General features: G+C 47.8%; 1 protein-coding gene across 1 annotated transcript; it reads left to right on the top strand.

Annotated features, from left to right (window-relative positions):
- The first annotated feature begins 3,007 nt into the window (after positions 1-3,007).
- SAP30L (SAP30 like) lies at positions 3,008-17,467 on the top strand. Its single transcript, XM_082836836.1, has 5 exons — positions 3,008-3,815; positions 8,195-8,317; positions 10,510-10,608; positions 12,144-13,306; positions 16,916-17,467. The coding sequence occupies exons 1-4, from the start codon at positions 3,618-3,620 to the stop codon at positions 12,270-12,272; spliced, it is 549 nt and encodes a 182-aa protein (XP_082692962.1). The 5' UTR covers positions 3,008-3,617; the 3' UTR covers positions 12,273-13,306; positions 16,916-17,467.
- Positions 17,468-18,691: the final 1,224 nt, after the last annotated feature.

Here is an 18,691-nt window from a genome sequence, read left to right as displayed (position 1 = left end):
GTTCTGATTACTATTAAATTAATTCTTAAATTTAGTAGCTTCAGTCCTCAAACATTTAACAGACTTACAGCCTTAATTAATCAAATTTCCTTAGACATTTCAGACTACAGTTACAAAATTAATATGCCTGATTTTCTCAAACACTTCAAATGTCCAATAAGGGCAGACTTACAAATCTAAAAAGCCAGATCTTTCTAAGCACTTAACCATATGTTGTAGATTAATTACCTAAAGTTACAAATGTAACAAGTCAGATTCTCTGGGCCATTTCAAGAATCTTAAATCCTACACAAAGCAGAACAAGATCACAGAAACTTCTCTCCTGTATTCATTCCTTCAATATCTGAATATTTATTTATATCTCCCCTCTGGAGTTACAGATTTACTCCCCCAGCAAGGGGATCAGAATTTTTTCCAAATATTACTATTTGGAACTAACCTATATAACAACATGGGGAAAGCTTATGAGAAAGCTTTCCTTGAAGAAAGACTACGAAATTGTATGTAAAGGATGGTTAAAAGCATGTGCCCCGCCCCCAAGAAAATACGTAGAGGCTGGGGGTAATTAGGAGAGAAACCGCACAGTAATTTGAACAGGGAAAGGTTAATATAAAGATTTATTAATTGTAACAGGGGGCTGTAGTAATGAGGCATTGCCCAGTAAGAAGTAAAGAGAACTCTGAAGAATACAGGAAGAGCAGATGGAAGGAGCAGACAATACTCCTGGGGCTGAGAGAGAGGACCCAGGAGAAAGGACCCCCTGCCCCTCCCCCACCAGAAGGGTAGTGCCAGGGGAAGCTGGTGCTGAAGAAACTGTGTGTACTGCAGTAGCCTGGTGCTGGATGCAAATGCTATTTTGAAAAAAATATATGTGGGAAATGTAGGAGCTCTTATCCATACTAATCAAGTTTGAAAGCAACATCACACACTGCCTTGTACAGATACCTAGCTGTTTTCTGTGTTGATGTCTGAGCTCCCCTGCTAGAAGATATCCTCTTTTAAAGCAAGGATTATATTTCATCTTCCTCGTATGGCCAAGCCTGAAGTGAGTATACATTATATGCTCAATAATTTATTTTTGAATATATGAACTCTGAGGGAAGAATCTTACTCAGCTTGCCTTCTTTCCATTAATTTTTTATTCTCTGTTTTCCTACTGTAAAGGCAAGAAATATTTACTGGGGAAAATGCAAAGGTAGAATAAAGGGAGGAAAATATCCATCATAATTACTGTTGGTACTTTGGTGTATTTCTTAGGCACAAATAGTTGTTCTTCTTTTTTTAAAAACATAGATGTACACACATCATATCCCATATGCAATGTTACATCCTGTATCTTAAACTTAACATAAATAAAGCACTTCTCCAACTCATCAACTCTTTGTTGAAGAGTCAGTGGTGAATTATTTTATATAGAAAACGTTTACATTGATGTTATGAATGCAAATGACTGCAAAATATCTCATTCTGAAGATGTTAGGTTGTTGATCTAACCATGTTAGATCAACCATGTTAACATCTAAACATGTTAGATGTTAGGTTGTTGATCTTCCCTTGTGAAACTTTTGGTTCTTTTAAAATTTTTCCTATTATAAATAATCGCATAATGAACACTGTTGCGTATAAAATATTCTCCGGTAGGCCGATTTCCTGAAATGGCTGCCCCACATGTGAAATTACTAGGCTAGTGGGTACAAATACGTTTAAGGCCACTGAGGAAAACTGAAGATCATAGGACATCTGCTTCTAAACATGAAAACTGGTAGCTTCCCGTTTTCAACAAGAAACAAACCAGAAGCCTCTTCAATGCCACCTAGTAGTACCAAAATAGTTACACGTGCTTAGCTAACGCTCCCAGTCCCCTCCACGCCCCTCCCCCTGAGAAAATGCTGCCCAGCCCTAAAAGACTGCATGACCCTGGGCTAGTCCCTTCGGGCCTTTGGCCCTCATTTGTCCCCAGGCTACCCAGTGGAGAGGTGGCCTGACTAGGCGTGCCGAATTAGAGGATTTCCCTACAGCACTGAGTGTGTGTTTGACGTCCTGGGCGCCGAACCCCAAGCTCTGGACCTCCGCAGGGCGCGGTCACCTCGCGGGTAAATCCGGAGGCTTAAAGCATTAGAAGCTACAGTTTACAGAGCTCCAGGGAGGGCCCAAAGTACGACAAGCCCTTCTCCATGCCGAGATTGGCCCAGCCTTTTCTACATCTCCTGCGCAGCGCCTCCTCTTCCCTGCGGTTCACCTAGTCCACCCTCCAGACCTAATCCCGACTTCCGATTCTTCCCAGCGGAAGGGTCACCCAAGCCCCTTGGGTCCCCTTCCCTCTCTCCTTTTCTTTCCGCGCCGACCAAGCCAGTCCCAGTCTCCACAGTGGGGGGTCTCCGCCACCCTAAGCTCCTGACCACCTTGCAAGACCTGCCATCAGACCCCCATCACCTCTTCTGCACGTCTTTCCACGTTATCTGTCCCGATCGTCCCTCTGTCTTTCCCGCCACGACTGTCTTTCTATCCGATTTCTAACCCGCAGGTCTACGGGTCCTCTGGCCGTGGTCCTTCCGTTTCACCCTGTCTGAACCTCTCATGACAGTTTCTCTATCCCCTTTAGGTCCCCCCTCACATGCCCCTCCGCGTATCTCTCCCTCTGCGTCCCCGCCCACGTCTGCACTTCTGTCCCCCGAAAGTGATCCTCCGTACCCGGAGTCGGGCCCTCCGTCCAGCCGGGACCCTGCTAACCATCCATTCCCAGGCCCGGAGAGTCTGCGGCCCGGTTCCCCTCCCTCACCCGGGGAACTCTTCCCTCTTCCACTTTCTCTACTTTGAACCCATCCCAGCAGAGTCCAGGAAGTAGCCAGGCGCCGGGGACTGGCGGCGATGGCGCCCAATGGGACGCGCCAGCGGCGGCGGCGGCCCCGCCCAGAGTGCGAACACGGCCAATGGACGCGCGGAGGCGGGACTTCCGCTGTCCCGCGGAGGGCGGGGGAGCGAACTGTTGTGGTGCGGAGCGTTGGGCGGGCGGCGGCCGGGCGGCCCAGGGGCTGCCGCGGGACTCGGGGCGCAGCCGAGCGGCTGCAGGGGTGGGGCGGGCCGGACGCGCCCCGGGGCCCGGACGCCGCGGGTTCGAGGCCGGGCCCCGCGCGGGGAGGCCGCGCCACCCCGGGGGAGCTGCCCGGCGGCGAGTTTGCCCGGCAGCCGAAATAAGGCGGGAGCCTGCGGGGGCCCTCGGAACCCCCTGCCAACCCGGGCCTGGAGTCCTCGGGGAGCGGCTGCTTCCTGGGACGCCCTCTCGGACGTCCCCGCCGAAGGGTAACGGTTAAGGGCCCCCGGCAGAAGGCGCCTCCGGGTGACTCCCGGCGGGGCCCTGCGAGCCGCAGGAGCCGACCCCGGGGCCGCGAGCGGGGAGGAAGGGGCTTGGCGGAGACGCGGGGCCGGAGACCGAAGGAGCGGGAGCGCGGCGGAGCGGAGCCGGGCCTCCCGGTCGCGGGGCAGGGCAGCGCCTCGGCTGCAGACGGACTCTGGGACCCTCGAGTGCGGGGGCCTCGGCAACCTGCCCCGCGGGGAGCGCGGCCGCGGAGTGGCCTACGGGGGACCCTCCCCCAGAGGGGCCGGCCCGGGGCGGGGAGATGAACGGCTTTAGCACAGAGGAGGACAGCCGGGAAGGGCCCCCCGCCGCCCCCGCCGCCGCCCCGGGCTACGGCCAGAGCTGCTGCCTCATCGAGGACGGCGAGCGCTGCGTCCGGCCCGCGGGCAACGCCTCCTTCAGCAAGAGGGTGCAGAAGAGCATCTCGCAGAAGAAACTCAAGCTGGACATCGACAAGAGCGTGAGTCCGCCCCCGCCCCCGGCTGGGCCCCTGCACCGGGCAGCTCTCGGGCCGCTGCCCCGGGCTGCGGGCGGGACTCGGGGGCCCTCCCCGCCCTGGGCCTCGCCGCCCTTTATCTGCAAACTGAGGAGTTGGGCTTGCAAAGGCCGCTCGGCGCTGGTGGGCTCTAACTAGGACTCTGCCCAAATCCGGGAGGTTAGCGGCGGGGGCTCCGAGGACCCTTTATGCCTGGGAAGATTTGATACCAGTTTTTAGCTCATTTTATTGGTGCAGACATGGGAGCAGGAAGAGGTGGGTTCATTTGGTTCGCCCACGGAGGAGCAGGTATTAGGGAGGAGGTGATGAAGGGACCCAGCTCTTCTCCAACTTCTCCCTCCTTCTCGGATCCGTGTTATTCCTTCAGAAAAAGAAAGGTGGCAGTTACGTCCCTGTCTGGGGCGGCCTCAGCTTCTGCAGAGGGTCACCGAGCTCGCTGCTCAGCAGGCAGCTGTGGGGACCTGGGATTTTCAAGGATGTGGCAGAAAATAAGACCAAGATGTGGTCTCGGGAGGTGGCTCTGGCAGTCGAAGTGACGGAAAGGAAGAAAATCCATTTTTATAGGGTTAACTTCTTTACTAATGCCCAGGAGGGTGGAGGTGGCTAATTTAAATTTGAATAGAAAACTTTTCCTGTGTGATTTCACCACTTCTAGTTAACTATTCTAAAGATGGGCGTATTGTCAACCAGTTAAGAACTGTTTGTTTTGACATCTGTTGCTGCAAGCCTTAAGTGGCTGCCTGGTGATTAGGAATTGGAAGTTAGAGGGGTATTTAATATTCAGGTAGACCAGCTAGGAGATTAGGTGGTTAACATCCATTCTCTTTTAGGACCAAAATTTCTCCACTTTGAGGGGAAATCAGAGATTGCTTGTTAAACTGAAAGGGCACCCACTTCTCCATTTCTGATTTTACAACTGAAAATGAGGCCCAGAGATAGGAAGTGACAGTGCCAAAGTCACACAGCACCTAAGAGGCTGGTTAATTTCTTGAATCCGTTGTCTGGTTTACTTCCAAGTCCCATGCATAAGCCTTGATTAAGTGTTTAATAAGTAAAAAAATTCTTCCCTGCCCTTCTACGCTCTTCACTCTCACCCCCATTTTTTTTAAGTTAACAATTATATTTGCAACTCTTGAATGGAAAGATGCTACTTTGAAGTGATTGAGGGTGAGTTGATGGCTTTCTTAGTACACATCTCTATCAATGAATGAATAAATGAATGAAAGGAATTCATCTAAGCAAACACTGTCGGCTAGACACTGTCGTGGCCTGGATTAGGACATGTATGGAAATGAAATGTTTAATTCTAAGACAGTAATGAATTCATCCTCATGGAAACACTGCCCACCTTCTGTTTAGGTTGTTGGGAGCCTTTACTTGAGCAGCTTATAATAATATTTTATAGTACTAAAAAAAAAGAAATTCCCTGTTCTTTTAAACCCACCATCTGAACAATTGTGCTGCTGCAACTGAGGCTCCATTTTCCCGGTGACCCCGCTGGAAAACCTGTGTTGGGCTATGTTGACCGTTTGACACACGCTGTCTAGAAGAGAGGCAGCCTGAGCCTGGTACTAGAGTTCCCAAAAGGTAATGCTTCTGAAGGAGTAGGATTTCAAGGCAGAATCACTCACAGTTTGTTTGAAGGTGGTGTTGTGGAGTCATTTCTTCTGAAAGGGATTCTATTTCATTCTCACAGGCTTGGGCAGGAATTCAGTTTTAAGTAACTGCTGTGTTACAAGAATTTTTAGCTGTTGCAGAAAGTGAAAAAGGAAAAAAAACACTAGAGCCTTTTCTACCACCCTCCTTTCTCCACCCCCAGTTCCCTAAAGGCCACTGGGCTCTGAAATTTCTGAAAACCAATATGTACTTGAAAACAGTTAAGGAGGAATAATGACTATTTATCTTGTAAAGGGGTCTAGCAGAGAACCTTTTTAAATAATAGCACCTTAAATCCTACTCATGCAGTTTAATTCCTTTCATGTAAACATTGGCAGTGTTCTGTGATTTATTAAGATATAACATGCTTTCAAACATCCCTCCAATTGACATATATCTGCTTTTTTCTGGAGAAAAGTAGAAGTGGAGAATAGAGTAAGGAAAACATTGCAGGAGGAAAGGACGTGTGCCAGGGGTTAGAAGGTCTGGATGACCTTGGCCAGGTCATTTCTCCACTCTAGGTGGCTTCAGGTTATCCCAGTAGAAAATGAGATGGGAGCCAGGGGGCTTACACTGGTGACTGCTGAGTTGTCTTCCATCTAGGATTCCATTATTCTAGTGTCCTGACTTGAAATCTCCCAGCCACAGCTTTAGGAATCACGTTTCTGCCTGTTCTTTTTCCAAGTCTGTCGCTCTGTGAATGTGAGGAACAGCTTAGTCTCTCAGACCTTACATGTGAGACTAGCTAACATGAGGGCCCGCTTCCTGTGAGGTGTGTAGGGTATGCTGTGAGTGTGCTTTCTTTCCTCATAAAAGCACATCCAGTAGTCTGTACATCAGCTAGGTGAGCTTCTTTGGGACAGTGACACGTGCTGTGTCCGCAGGTCCTTTGACAGAGTTGAATCTGGCAAAGCTATTCCAATTTGTTGCCATATGTAAATGTGGCTTTTACTGGCCTAAGCTGCTTTTAGATGCGAGGGGGTGGCTGTGTTGATGCAGCAGCGTTTATTGATTACCTGCTGTCTGCAAGACACCCTCACAATGTAAACTTAAAACTACTCATGACTCACTAATCCAACCACATGAAAGTGCTAATTCATCTGAATAAAAAACAGTTTTCATTATTTTCTCCGTGAAAAGGCCTGAATTAATTACGCTGGTTTCCTATCAGCTTACTTTTATCTTTAAGCATTTGAGGAATAAACTCAAATTCAGAAGTCTCTCAAGAACATTTGCGCAACATCTGGTTCAGTGTCACCAACCCCAAGTCATTTACAGTCATCCTCCATTCAACCCTGCTAGTTATATTCTTAATAAGAACACGTTCTTCACATCTTAGCTGCTGTTGCCGCCTTCACTTACTATTATAATAAGCCTCCAGCCTGCATTAGAAAAGCAGCAGTTGTATCCAGCTTCTTTTTTTTTAAAGTTTCTTATTTATGTATTTATATATTTTGGGCTGCGTTGGGTCTTCGTTGCTGCGCGCGGGTTTTCTCTAGTTGCGGTGAGCAGGGACTACTCTGTTGCCGTGCATGGACTTCTCATTATGGTGGCTTCTCTTGTTGCGGAGCACAGGCTTTAGGTGCGCGGGCTTCAGTTGTTGCAGCACGCAGGCTCAGTAGTTGCGGCACGGGGGCCCTAGAGCGTGTGGGCTCAGTAGTTGCGGCACATAGGCTCAGTAGTTGTGGCACATAGGCTCAGTAGTTGTGGCTCGTGGACTCTAGAGCGCAGGCTCAGTAGTTGTGGCGCACGGGCTTAGTTGCTCCGTGGCATGTGGGATCTTCCCAGACCAGGGATCAAACCCGTGTCTCCTGTATTGGCAGGCGGATTCTTAACCACTGCGCCACCAGGGAAGTCCCCCAGCTTCTTTTATGTGGTTCCACCTTGTGAGAATTTCTGCACCTCTTTCCACTTCTCTTTGTGGATTAGATGTGTGGTGATGCAAGAATTATAAATAGATACACAGAAATAGTTTTTCAGAGGGTTGTCATCATACAATAGTAACTGTTGTCAATGTAAAAATAGGCTGTCCCATCTACCATTACCACCGTGCCTTCTTTCCTGCTTTCCTGCTCCCGGGGCAGTGCATTCCAGCAAGGTATAAGTTCCTAACTCCTACAGGTCTGAAAATGTCACGTCTCTCCCTGCTTCAAAAACCTTGGGCGACCCTGTCTTGTTTGAAGGAAAGTCTAAGCTGTTCTCATGCCCCTGACCCCCAGATTTCTCCTGATGCTCCTGCACAGGCAGCCGCCTCCATCTGAGTGACATGGTCTCCTCAGGGCCTCTTCACTCACGCTTTCCATCGGCCTCATTTGAAACTTAAGTCGTGGCCTTTCCCATCCGGAATGCTTCCTGACTACCTGCAAATCCTCCCTTCTGGTCAGGGACCTCCACTCTAGCTAGCTCAGCCGCAGGGCCTTGCCCTTTGCTGTATCCATACCATTTGTTGTATTTATCATTCAGGGGGGACTTGGTTTATAACGCACTGCCCAGTGTGATATTAGCGTTCTCTTTGAGGGGTTCTCATTGTGCAATTCAGTAGGAAACTTGTGGAAATGATGGCTTGCATCTTGTTCTTCCTTGGTGTCTCCAATGCCTCGCAAGGGAGAAAAGCCCCATAATTTGACAGATACCTGTTGCTGTTTCCATGGAATTGGCAACTCTGACTTTAATTTGCTTCCCAACAGGTAAGACACCTGTATATTTGCGATTTCCACAAAAATTTCATCCAGAGTGTACGAAATAAAAGGAAGAGGAAGACAAGTGACGATGGTGGAGATTCTCCTGAGCATGACACTGACATTCCTGAGGTAAAGGTCCAAAACTTTACCTTAAGAAAGCTGGGAGAATGGATTCTAACCTGATCCTTACCTCTGGCCTGGCCTAAGAAGTAATTTTAGTCTCCTCTTTGTTGCTGTGGTGTATTTGAAAAGTGACTAATAGAACCATAGTAATATGGAATCTGAGAGCTGAAAGCTTAGAAATCAACTGGTCTGACTGCCCCACAATTTTACAGACACTCAGAGTCACACACACAGTTTGGGAGCCCCAGTCCAGTGCCCTTTCCAGTAGACTGTGCTGACTTTCTTCAAAAAAAACCCTGAGAAATACCTAAATACAACCACAATGTCAGGTTTTTAAAAACTTTGTTTTTGCCCTTAAAGTTAGAGACTGAGTGTATATGGATTGGGGGAAGTCATTTCCCCTCTGTTTTCTGGTCTGCAAAATGAAGGTGTAAGTTGTCAGGTCACACCGGCTCTGATTTTCTATCACTCTCTGATTCCTGGTCCAGGCTTGTTCCCAAAGATCTATTCCAAGGTCAGTTACACTGGCCCAGGGTTTCTCAACCCCGGCACTGTTGACATTTGGGGCAGATACTTCTTTGTGGTGGGGCTGTCCTGTGCGTCGTAGCATGTTCAGCAGCATCCCTGGCTTCTACCCACTAGGTGCCATGCACACCTAGTGTCTCTAGACATTGCAGGTGTCCTCTGGGGGGCAGGATCATCCCCTGCTGAGAACCGTCGCACTAGATGATGAGCCCTAGGCTTCTCAAACCAGAAGCCTGCCTTTCCTTCAAGGTGCCAGTGTCTATTAAGCAAGGCTACAGGGAGGAATATCGAATTTTCTTTCTATCTAAATTGTTTTCACTTAAGACTCAGCAAAAGAAGAACCGTTTATAATGTACACTGGATATTTGATGCATGAATATTTCATAAGGCAACCGCCTGTTAGCACTCAGAGTGAAAATGACTGTGTAGGAATAGAAAGAGTAGGCAGGCCTTTGTCTGCAGATGTGGAGGAAACCTTTGAAAATATGGCCCTTTCCCTCTGCCCCTTCCTGTGTCCCCTTTTCTAGCATTGGTTTACAGTATCTTTCTAATGCTTTTAGCATTTTTATTATTATTTTATGAAAAAATGGATGTATTTACTTTCTAAATGCTTTTCACAAAAAAAAAAAAAAGGTTTGAGGAATGTTTGAAAAGAAAGAAGGACTTTGGTCCCTCATATTGATCATTCATTTTGTTTTTAAGTGCTCTCCACCTGCCTGAAGCAAGAACATCTCTTTTAGAGGCAGGTAAAGGCAGCCCAACTTTCTGGGCCTTCAATATTTCATGACTGTGCAGCTTTCCTCTCTTCCTTTGTTAGAAAAAAAAGGGAGGGTCCTTTCCCCTCTGTTACCCAGTCATCTGCAGAGACCCTGACCCTAACCTGCTGATTTGTACATTTGCTACAGTAGCTTTGAGCTTTCTCCGGAAGGCTGTTAAGGATCCTAATACCCGAAGGCTGAGCCTAGGGGAGAACTATTTGAGAATACCAGTACTTCCCACTGTCCTCCGTCATGCCCCTCTATCTACTCTGTGCCGAGCTCTGGCCTGTCTTCCTCCAGGATGTCTGTCTGCTTTTACCTTTGCTCTCCATGCCTGCTATGCCCTCTAGCATCAGCACCCCTGCAGAGCTCAACTTCACCATCTCATTTCTGGACCATTGCTGCAGCATCTCCCTCTGCTGTCCCTCCACCCCCAGTCAGTCTTCCCACAAACCACCACAGATCCATCTTTCTAGAACAGCACCCTCCCACCCAGGTTCTCTCCTTCTGCTTGTCAAGACACGCTACCACCCAGTCTCACCTTTTAAACCCATCACGAGAGCCTCTGACCCCTAGCCCGTATGTCCTCTCATGGCTTTCCGAGCCCATGGCCTTCTCTCTCATTCCCTACTCTAGTTCTTTTCCTCACTGTCTCTCTAAACCCTGCCTCTCCTTAGCAGAAGCTTCACAACCTCCATCAGCCTTCTGGGACCACCCCTCCCCCGCCAGAACTCTGCTTCCACTGTTGTTTCTGTCCTTCCAGCCAGTTATTAGTCCTTGGTGGACCATTTCTAAGACTTCTTTGTAGTCTCTCCATCCCCACCCCTATCTAATGTAGTGCTAGGCACACAGTGGGCTCTCAGTGAGTCGTGGCTGGTCAGGTGATGGATAATGTGTTTCTCCTCTTCTCTCTAGGTTGATCTGTTCCAGCTGCAGGTGAACACTCTCCGACGTTATAAACGGCACTACAAATTGCAGACCAGACCAGGCTTCAATAAGGCCCAGTTAGCAGAAGTAGGTAGACAAAATTGCGCTCTAAAGAGGGAGAGCCAGCGTTGTGCTTCTGATGGTGACCTTGATTCTCCATGTGTGTCTATACGTAATCCCTTCCATACCTCTGGAAGCAACTTCCTCTTTCCTCTTTTGCACAATTTAGAATCCCCCAGCTTTAGACCTAGAAAGGCCTGATTTCCATAAAAGAAACCAGGGCACAGAGAAAGGAAAGGACTTGCTTAAAACCATACAGCAAGTTGGTAGCTTGGAATCTCAAGAGTCCTGATTCTACGTTCTGAGTGTTCTTTTGTTTGTTCATTTGTTTGAATCTTGTTTTGCAAGATTCTTTCTAGATATGTTCCATTCTGCACATGAGGTGTGTCTGATTAATCATCCCCAAACCTTTACTCATGTTCTGTAGGAGCTATTTTTCTTTCTTTGGTTGTTTTCCTTGATTTCTTCTACTCTGATGTTGGTAATGGAAGTATTTATTACAATGAACGGAGCCTAAAAACGTTTTCTCCCGCCCTGAGTCCCTAACACAGTTCCGGGCGTGGGATGGGGATGCGGGTGCTCCACTGGCCATTATTTTAATATACTGACAGCCCTGCCTTGATACTTCCGTCTGTTGGCATTTGTGTGGGTACCCTCTCATCCTTCTTTTCTAAATGTGTTTTTCTGTCTATTGTAGAAAACTTGGGAAATGATGAAAAATGCTATCCTACTATTCAGAGACAACCACTCTGTAGTTTTCGTTCTCTGACTCCCTTTTTATCTGAACCAGTGCCCTCGGTCCATCCAGAGATTTCCTTATGGGGTCACATCCCTGTTGGTTTTTGGTCTTCCCTTTAGAGCTTTCTTGCCGATCCATCATTTTTCCTTAAACCTCTCCTTCACCAGCGTCCAGATAAACCACAGAAGCACACAAGCCTTTCCTACTTCACGATAACATTACCCTAGCCAGTGTCCACCCCTGGTGGGAGGGGTGGGATGAGACGGGGCAAGAGGAGACCTGCGTTCTCAGGGCTTGGAAATAAAGTATCAGGAATACATAGTAAATGGTGAATTTTTCTTCAAATCTCGTGTCTTTCAAGAGGCAGTTATGTACTATTTAGATGGTTTTTTGGGTGAGACACTTACATCTGTTCAATTGGGTATTTATTTGACACAATTTTGAAAGGACACTTTTCTGCCCAGTTCCTGGGCCTGAGAGCTTATGGTAGCAGCTGGTCAACCCTTGCAGTCCCAGTCTCTTGCTCCATGAGGATGACCTTGAGACTGTGCCATGATGGACAGTTGGCTGCCACTGAAACAGAACTGCACCTTAGGAGTGTTGTGGAATAAAGTGTTGCTTTTGGAAGCCTGGAAACCAAATCACCTAAACCTGGGAAGAAAGGGCATTCTGCATCCTGTAGCGCTGCAGGAAGTTCTGCAGTAATCACAACCCCTTCCATAGCTCTGGGAGCAACTTGCTGTTCCCTCTTTCGCACAGCTTAGAATTTGTGGCCCTCATGGTTCACGTGGTTTAATGGACTCTGGTTTTCCTCCCCATGTAGACTGTCAGCCGACACTTCAGGAACATACCCGTGAATGAAAAGGAGACGCTCGCTTACTTCATCTACATGGTGAAGAGTAACAAGAGTAGACTGGACCAGAAATCAGAGGGCGGCAAGCAGCTTGAGTGATGATGAAGCACATCTTCAAGAAATGAAGTATAATGCTTAATGCACAGGTGATATCTGCTACATTTAAGCCCGTAAAGACTGTTAAATTTTATTGTAAATAAAAAAGTTTGAATGATGAATACTGTAAATCTTTTCGGTCAGGAGGATTATATTCTCATGATTCAGCATGTTTATACACAGACTTTAAGGCAACTACTGGACTAAAAAAAGAAAAAACAAGATTGGAAAAAGAATGAAAGAAAAACAATGTATTGCCACATTCAGCAAAGCATTAAGTCAGTTCTACTGGAAATGTGGGATGACAGATATTTTGGTAGTCATCTTGTAATTCCATGCTGCCACATGTGAGGTGTAGCCCTGGACCAGCAGCGGGGTACGGCTTGGCGGGGAGGTACATGAGCAGACCCGTCTGCTGGGGACATAGGCGCCCCTCTTTGTTGCAGGCTTTGTCGCTTATCAGCAAATCCATTTGACACTGGTCCCTCGCCAGCTTTGTGCTTTGCACACAGTAGGCACTCAGTCAGGATTTGCTGGTTAATCCAGCTGTCACTAACAGTGCCAGCCTTGTGCTTCCCACCTCCAGGTATTGAGGCCTCTGCCGTTTCTGTTGCTCACCACTTAACTTCCGGAGTGTGAGGAAATCCTGACGCACCAACAGGATATTTCAGGTCAGATGAGAACTTCAGGGCAATCTCATGTGCCAGGCTGTATCTGTGGAGGTTCCAGAAACACTGAGGCAGAGCCCCTCCCGGGAGCCACGGCTCTTTGTTCACTCCTTCATGCCTCATGCTTCATGGTCAAGTTATGTATTGTGACTTCAGCCATTCTCCTGTGCCAGAAATGCTTTGACAAATGAAGATATTTAGTGGCGTGGGGCTCATGTTCTCAGAAGTACTAATCCTTAATTCACAACCACAAGAAAGCTGCCACGGACCATGTGGTTCCTGCTCCAAAGTCCAGCTCTGGGATAGAAAGTCTGACCAGCTTTGACCTCCTTGGAGGTCAGCAACAAATCATGGGTTTGAGCAACACAGGTCAGTGCCATCCGATGTTCATTTTTGTGAGCAATTTGCCTCTCTTTTAGGGGGGCCGATTGCTAAAGTTTTTTAAGTATTAACAATTACCTGATTTTTTTTATGTTCAAAAACTCAGATTCCTCTATCTAATTATATCAGAGCCAAAGTATCCTTTGAAAACAAAGCTTTATATCCAAAAGTATGCTTTTGCAAAATTTTCTAGTCAGTGTGTTGGGGGGCAGAGGGTGTGGACAGGGAGTGGGAAGGAAAGAGAAGAAAGGACTTGAATTCTAATTTCTGACCATCTTGACATATATTGTGGTCAAAGGTATCACTTTCTTACTCAGTTTTCATTCTGAGTTCTTTCTTAAGCCTTAAAAAATAAAAGCAGGGCTTCCCTGGTGGCGCAGTGGTTGAGAGTCCGCCTGCCGATGCAGGGGACATGGGTTCGTGACCCGGTCCGGGAAGATCCCACATGCCGCGGAGCGGCTGGGCCCGTGAGCCATGGCCGCTGAGCCTGCGCGTCTGGAGCGGGTGCTCCGCAACGGGAGAGGCCACAACAGTGAGAGGCCCGCGTACGGCAAAATAAAATAAAATAAAATAAAATAAAAGCAGCAGTGGACAGCCTGGCCTGGCGGAGCATTCTAGTGACTCACTGACGGCTTAATCTGAGCATCCACGCAGAGAAGTCAGAACAACCCCACCCCCTGGCCCCCAAGCATGGTGGTGGAGTGGCCAAAGGTCTCAGTTCCGTGGAGCATGCATTCCGTGGACAGGGACAGGGCCACCACTCTCACTAAATAAAACGATGTGTGTTCGCTGTAGCCAAGGTTTCACCAGTGTTCACGATGCATGTCTAGCAGATTGCAGCCTTTTAAAATATGTATAAATGAATGTACATAGAGCATACTCTAGACTATGAAGGGATCTTATTTTCATACACCTGGGCATGTGAGGGTGCTCTCTGCGTGTTTTTAGTTGTGCAGATTCAATAGGTATTTAGAGAGTGTCTGGCCACTCACAGCTGAAGGCTGTTGATGTGTGAGCATCAGGAAGGCTCTAAAGTATGTGGCTTATGTCGGTTTTTTTCCTGAGAAGCTGAGTTAGAAAGGCTTTGAGGGTGTCAAACACCAAACCCCCTTTGTCAAGGGGAATGTTTTCTCATCAGGCTGGAGTTTGGGGACAGGTGGGGTTAAGGCGTTGGTAACCTGCTCTCTGGAAATGTCCACATTGAGAAAAAAAGTGTGTCTTTCTGATGTTTGAACCAGAATTGTGGATGTGTAGGTCTTGTCACTGTTTCTTCAATAGCAGATCTGTGTTCCCAGTTGAGAGACAGCAGTACGCTTCTATACAAGAAGCTGTGGTGTTAGGCTCCGTCTGTTCAAGTGTGTCTGTAAGAGTGCTTTCATTCCCACGTGAAGCCTGGGGAAACTTTCCCCTTCAGCCAGATGCTGTGCATACTCGAGTCCCAAGCCGTCTTTCCTCTAAGGAGAGGTCCTTTGGAAAGTGGAGGTTATGGGTGTCTTAACTGTTGAAAGCATGTCAGGTGAGAGAGAAGACAGAGCTCTCTGAACTTATATTTTCCTTGTGTGCAGAAATCTATTCTTTCATCAGACCACTAAGCCACTTGCCTTAGCCTCTTCTGCAGTCTCCCATGGCTTGATCTGGGGCAGGAGACTTCTGCCTGTCAGAGGTGGCCGGCCCTCCAAAGCAACCGGATCTGGCTTTGGGGAGCAGTGGGGCTTGGGGAAAGCAGCCCTCATCGTGGCTGCCTGTTTTTTATACCACCTGTCAAGGACTCCTGTGTCTCTCCACCTGTAATGTTGCAACATTGCCTTCTCTCCTCTTGGTGCTCCTGGGCAAAACTGGAATGTGCAATCCAGAACTGGCACTGTCTTAAACAGCACAGCTCCTGCCTCAGTTTCCAGCCTGCTGTGATTCTTTCATAGGCCCTGAAGGGTGTCACATGGAATTGTCAACATCTTGCCATTTGTGTTGCTTCATTTTAAGGTTTTTAAAAAACAAACGGACAAACTTCTTATTTCAACGAACAAACCCTTAGGTTGGCAACATCATGTGAAAAAAATCATAGCTGAATCCCTTGAAAGATTGCAACCAAAGGATTCAAGACCGCTGGTGTAAAAGGAAGAGGAATTTCATTTATGTGATACAGCCGCCAAGTTGTTAGACGTTCCTGTCATAGCTAAATAGTCACAGCTAGTCTTCCAGAGAGCAGATATTAATAATTGTTTGCAGCTGGAATGTTGCATCTAACCTTGGCATTTCAGCTGTTTATTTTGTGGGGACTTCTTTGTTAATATCCTGGAGGGCACCTGCCTGGTAGAAAGGAGAAAGTAGGAGAGGGAAGTTACTCAGGGGCCCGACCATGGATCCCAGAGTTGTTGCTGCGCAGAAATCATCCGAAGGCTCTCAGTCATTACCATGACAAGATCCAGAAGTTGGGAAAGGACCTTTAAGTCATCCAGTCCAGTCTCCCCATAGGTGCTGGCATTCTGCCTACAACCGTCCCACCAAGGTTTGAGCAGTCTGGGCTTAAACACCTCTAAGGACAGAGAACTCGCTACCTCCTGGGGAAGGCTGTTCTATCTTTGTAAACCTCTGGCTTTTCTATGTTCTCTGGAATTTCCATCTTAGTCTCTGCCTAATGGGGGCCAAGTTAGTTGGCCAAGGACCTAATTGCTGCACTGTCCCAGGGCATAGTGTTTGTCTCTGGGGAAGGAGCAGCTAGCATATAGACACTTTGGTGTCCTGGCTGTCCTTCCCCCCGAGTATTAGTTCCTTATTGGAGATGTTGAGGTAACCCCAACGTCATCCTGCTGGGACGAAGTATAACATCACTATACTCCCTTGATCTTGCTAAAGCTGATGGAGGAGGTCAGGGTAGGAGGGAGTGCTATCAGGCTGCTAAAAAAAAATACCTTAAGACAGAGGAGGCCTTAGTTTTGTGCTTGCCTCACAAAAACTGATGCTCATATCACTTAGGAAGTTTTAGCTAGAAGATTTTAAAATATGATCATTGCTCTGTCCGAAGTTGAAAGGTTATAGGGCCCCTGAGGGCTTGTACCTTAAGATTCCTGCAAGTACGTCACACATTGTTTTTATGGAGAAAACAAAGCTTAGAAACTTGGGAGAACCACATGTCTCAGTGCCAGAGAGGTGCCATATTTTCAGGCTGGAAAGTCCTTTGAGGTTGCCGTTGCCCAGTCCTTGATTTTTAGAGATGGGGAAACTGAGATTTGCAAAGACTTGGCCCGAGTGCTGTGGCATCATCTGGACTAGCCTTCTGTCCTCCTGACGCTTCTGGCACTCGTTCACTTTCCAACTTGCAGCATAGCTGTAACCCAGTCTGCAGTGAGCTGCCCTCAGAACCTTGAGACCTAGCCCCTGAGCAGAGGTTCCCAAGGCCAGCCTGGCTCTCAGGGAACCAACCTGTAGAACTCAAGGTTGTGAGACAGGACTGGGAAGGCAGTCAGTTCAGTTTTGCAAAATGAATGGGAGGGGAGAACAGAAGGAGCCTGTAATTTAAGACCAAGGTTCCAAAGTCCTGGCGGGAAATGTGGTGGTGTCCTAGACTCTAAATTCTCACTAAATACACTTGCCTTTCAGGTGGGTCACTCAGGTGACCCTGACATGAACAGACACAGCTCTGTGGCCCTGCCGTTTGCAGCCCCCATCCCTGTTAGCGAGAGAGGCAGTTGAACTGAAGGACAGGTGAGCTCAAGATCATGCCCTGGGAAGCATGGTGCTTTAGGGATGCCTTTGTATTCCTTTCACTTTATTACAGACTGTTTTCAAGTTTATGGTTAGGAAGGGTAAAGTTGATCCCATTTTTTGAGGTGGAATCCAGCCGGAGGCAAGGTGGGACCTTTTCTTAGAGTAGGAATGTCTACAATCAGTCATTTCATCTAGCTTGCATCTTCAAACGCAAACCCTTCAGTGGCTTTCACTTAATGAACACATCTTTGCCAATGACAGAGGCTCGTACAGGATCCCTGTTTTCACATGTCTATTATCTGTTATTCCCGTCAGAGTGTTTTGGGGGTGCGGGTTGGTTTGGGGTTTTTTTCCCTTTTGTAACTGCCTTATCGAAAAGCAAGTGCCCTTCCATTCCAGGCTTCCTCATATTGTATATGTTTCCTGCCAAACTGGGGGGATCATTTGTATTTTAATTTTGTAATCTATGGCTCTGTACTGTTGAAAGGCTCTCAATTCTGTGGGGTCTCCTTAGTATGTATGTGACTTTTCATGTTGCAGTATCACACAGATGGGATGGCCCGACTTTCGCTCTTAATAAACGATCTGAATGAGAAACAAGAAACACACTCTGTTGTACCCTTTGAATGTCCACATGGAGCTCAGATGCTTTCACTTGCACATTCGGCCCCTGGCTGTGTAGGACAGTGACTGGGGACAGCGATCTGTCCTCCACTCGCCCTTCCACTCCCAGTGCGCATCATGTGAGTTCAGCTCACAGAAGTGTGACCCTGCCCTCCCACTCACTCCTGTGCAAAGAGATTGGCTGTGGTTGGACGGCCCGATTCGAGCCTGAGTGCTGCATAGCACAGCAGGTACCCTGGCCCCAGAGCTTCACTCTGGTCTTCAGTTATCCACCTATAAAAGTTCTAAGTAAACTGGATGGATGGTTGCAAATTAAAATGCCTGTTGGGGGCCGGGGGGCGGGGGAGCTGTAAACTGGAAAATCCAGGTCCCTTCTAAGGGCAGCCACCGCTGAGCTCCAGCCTGTTGTTGCCACGTGGGAATGCCAGCCCTGTGTGGCCAGTTCTCACGAGTTCTCAAGAGGAACTGGAAATACAGACCTTTACATAAATATCTCAACGTTTAACTGTCTCAAAAACTTACATTTAGCAATGTATGAGCCGGCATTTCTTCACCTACAGTAGAGCCTTGGTATTTAAAGTTGGTCCATCATCTGAACGCTTGTTAGACCTGCAGAATCTCTGCCCTGCCTCGCCCGCCAGCCGGCTACTAAGTCAGAGGCCCCAGCAAGTTGCCTGCTCATGCTGGGCTATCTGACTGAGCTGATTGGTGGAGGCCCCGGAGGCCTCTGGGATGAAGCCCCTTGGCCAGCCAAGCCTCAGACACACAGGTCTTTCATTTCAGATCTGTCACTAGTGTCACTTTTCCACATCTCTGTCCTCAGCAGCATGAAAGGGGGAAAATGCAGTAACTATTTCTGTTCATATTAGTTGACTAGTAGTAGTACTGCATGCTAGCTCTGAAATTTTAAACAGAAATTTACAAAGTACGGTTCTTCCCCTCAGTACCCTCCCCCTCTCCCATTCCGCTCCCATGTAAATGATGTGGAGGTTGACTTTTCAGGAGGCATTTTGGGGGGCGAGGAGAGTGGGGAGTCCTGACTGT

The sequence above is a fragment of the Leucopleurus acutus genome, assembly GCF_964270905.1.
Source record: "Leucopleurus acutus genome assembly, chromosome: 3".
Lineage (NCBI taxonomy): Eukaryota > Metazoa > Chordata > Mammalia > Artiodactyla > Delphinidae > Leucopleurus > Leucopleurus acutus.
The sequence above is the reverse complement of the archived record's forward strand: the minus strand, read 5'-3'. Positions and strand labels throughout refer to the sequence as shown.

What these genes read in the sequence shown, in the direction of transcription:
- SAP30L (XM_082836836.1), top strand. Translation starts at nt 3,618, where the DNA reads ATGAACGGCTTTAGCACAGAGGAGGACAGCCGGGAAGGGCCCCCCGCC. An exon ending in AGCTGGACATCGACAAGAGC is followed by an intron (nt 3,816 to 8,194) that starts GTGAGTCCGCCC and finishes GCTTCCCAACAG; the next exon opens with GTAAGACACCTGTATATTTG. An exon ending in ATGACACTGACATTCCTGAG is followed by an intron (nt 8,318 to 10,509) that starts GTAAAGGTCCAA and finishes TCTTCTCTCTAG; the next exon opens with GTTGATCTGTTCCAGCTGCA.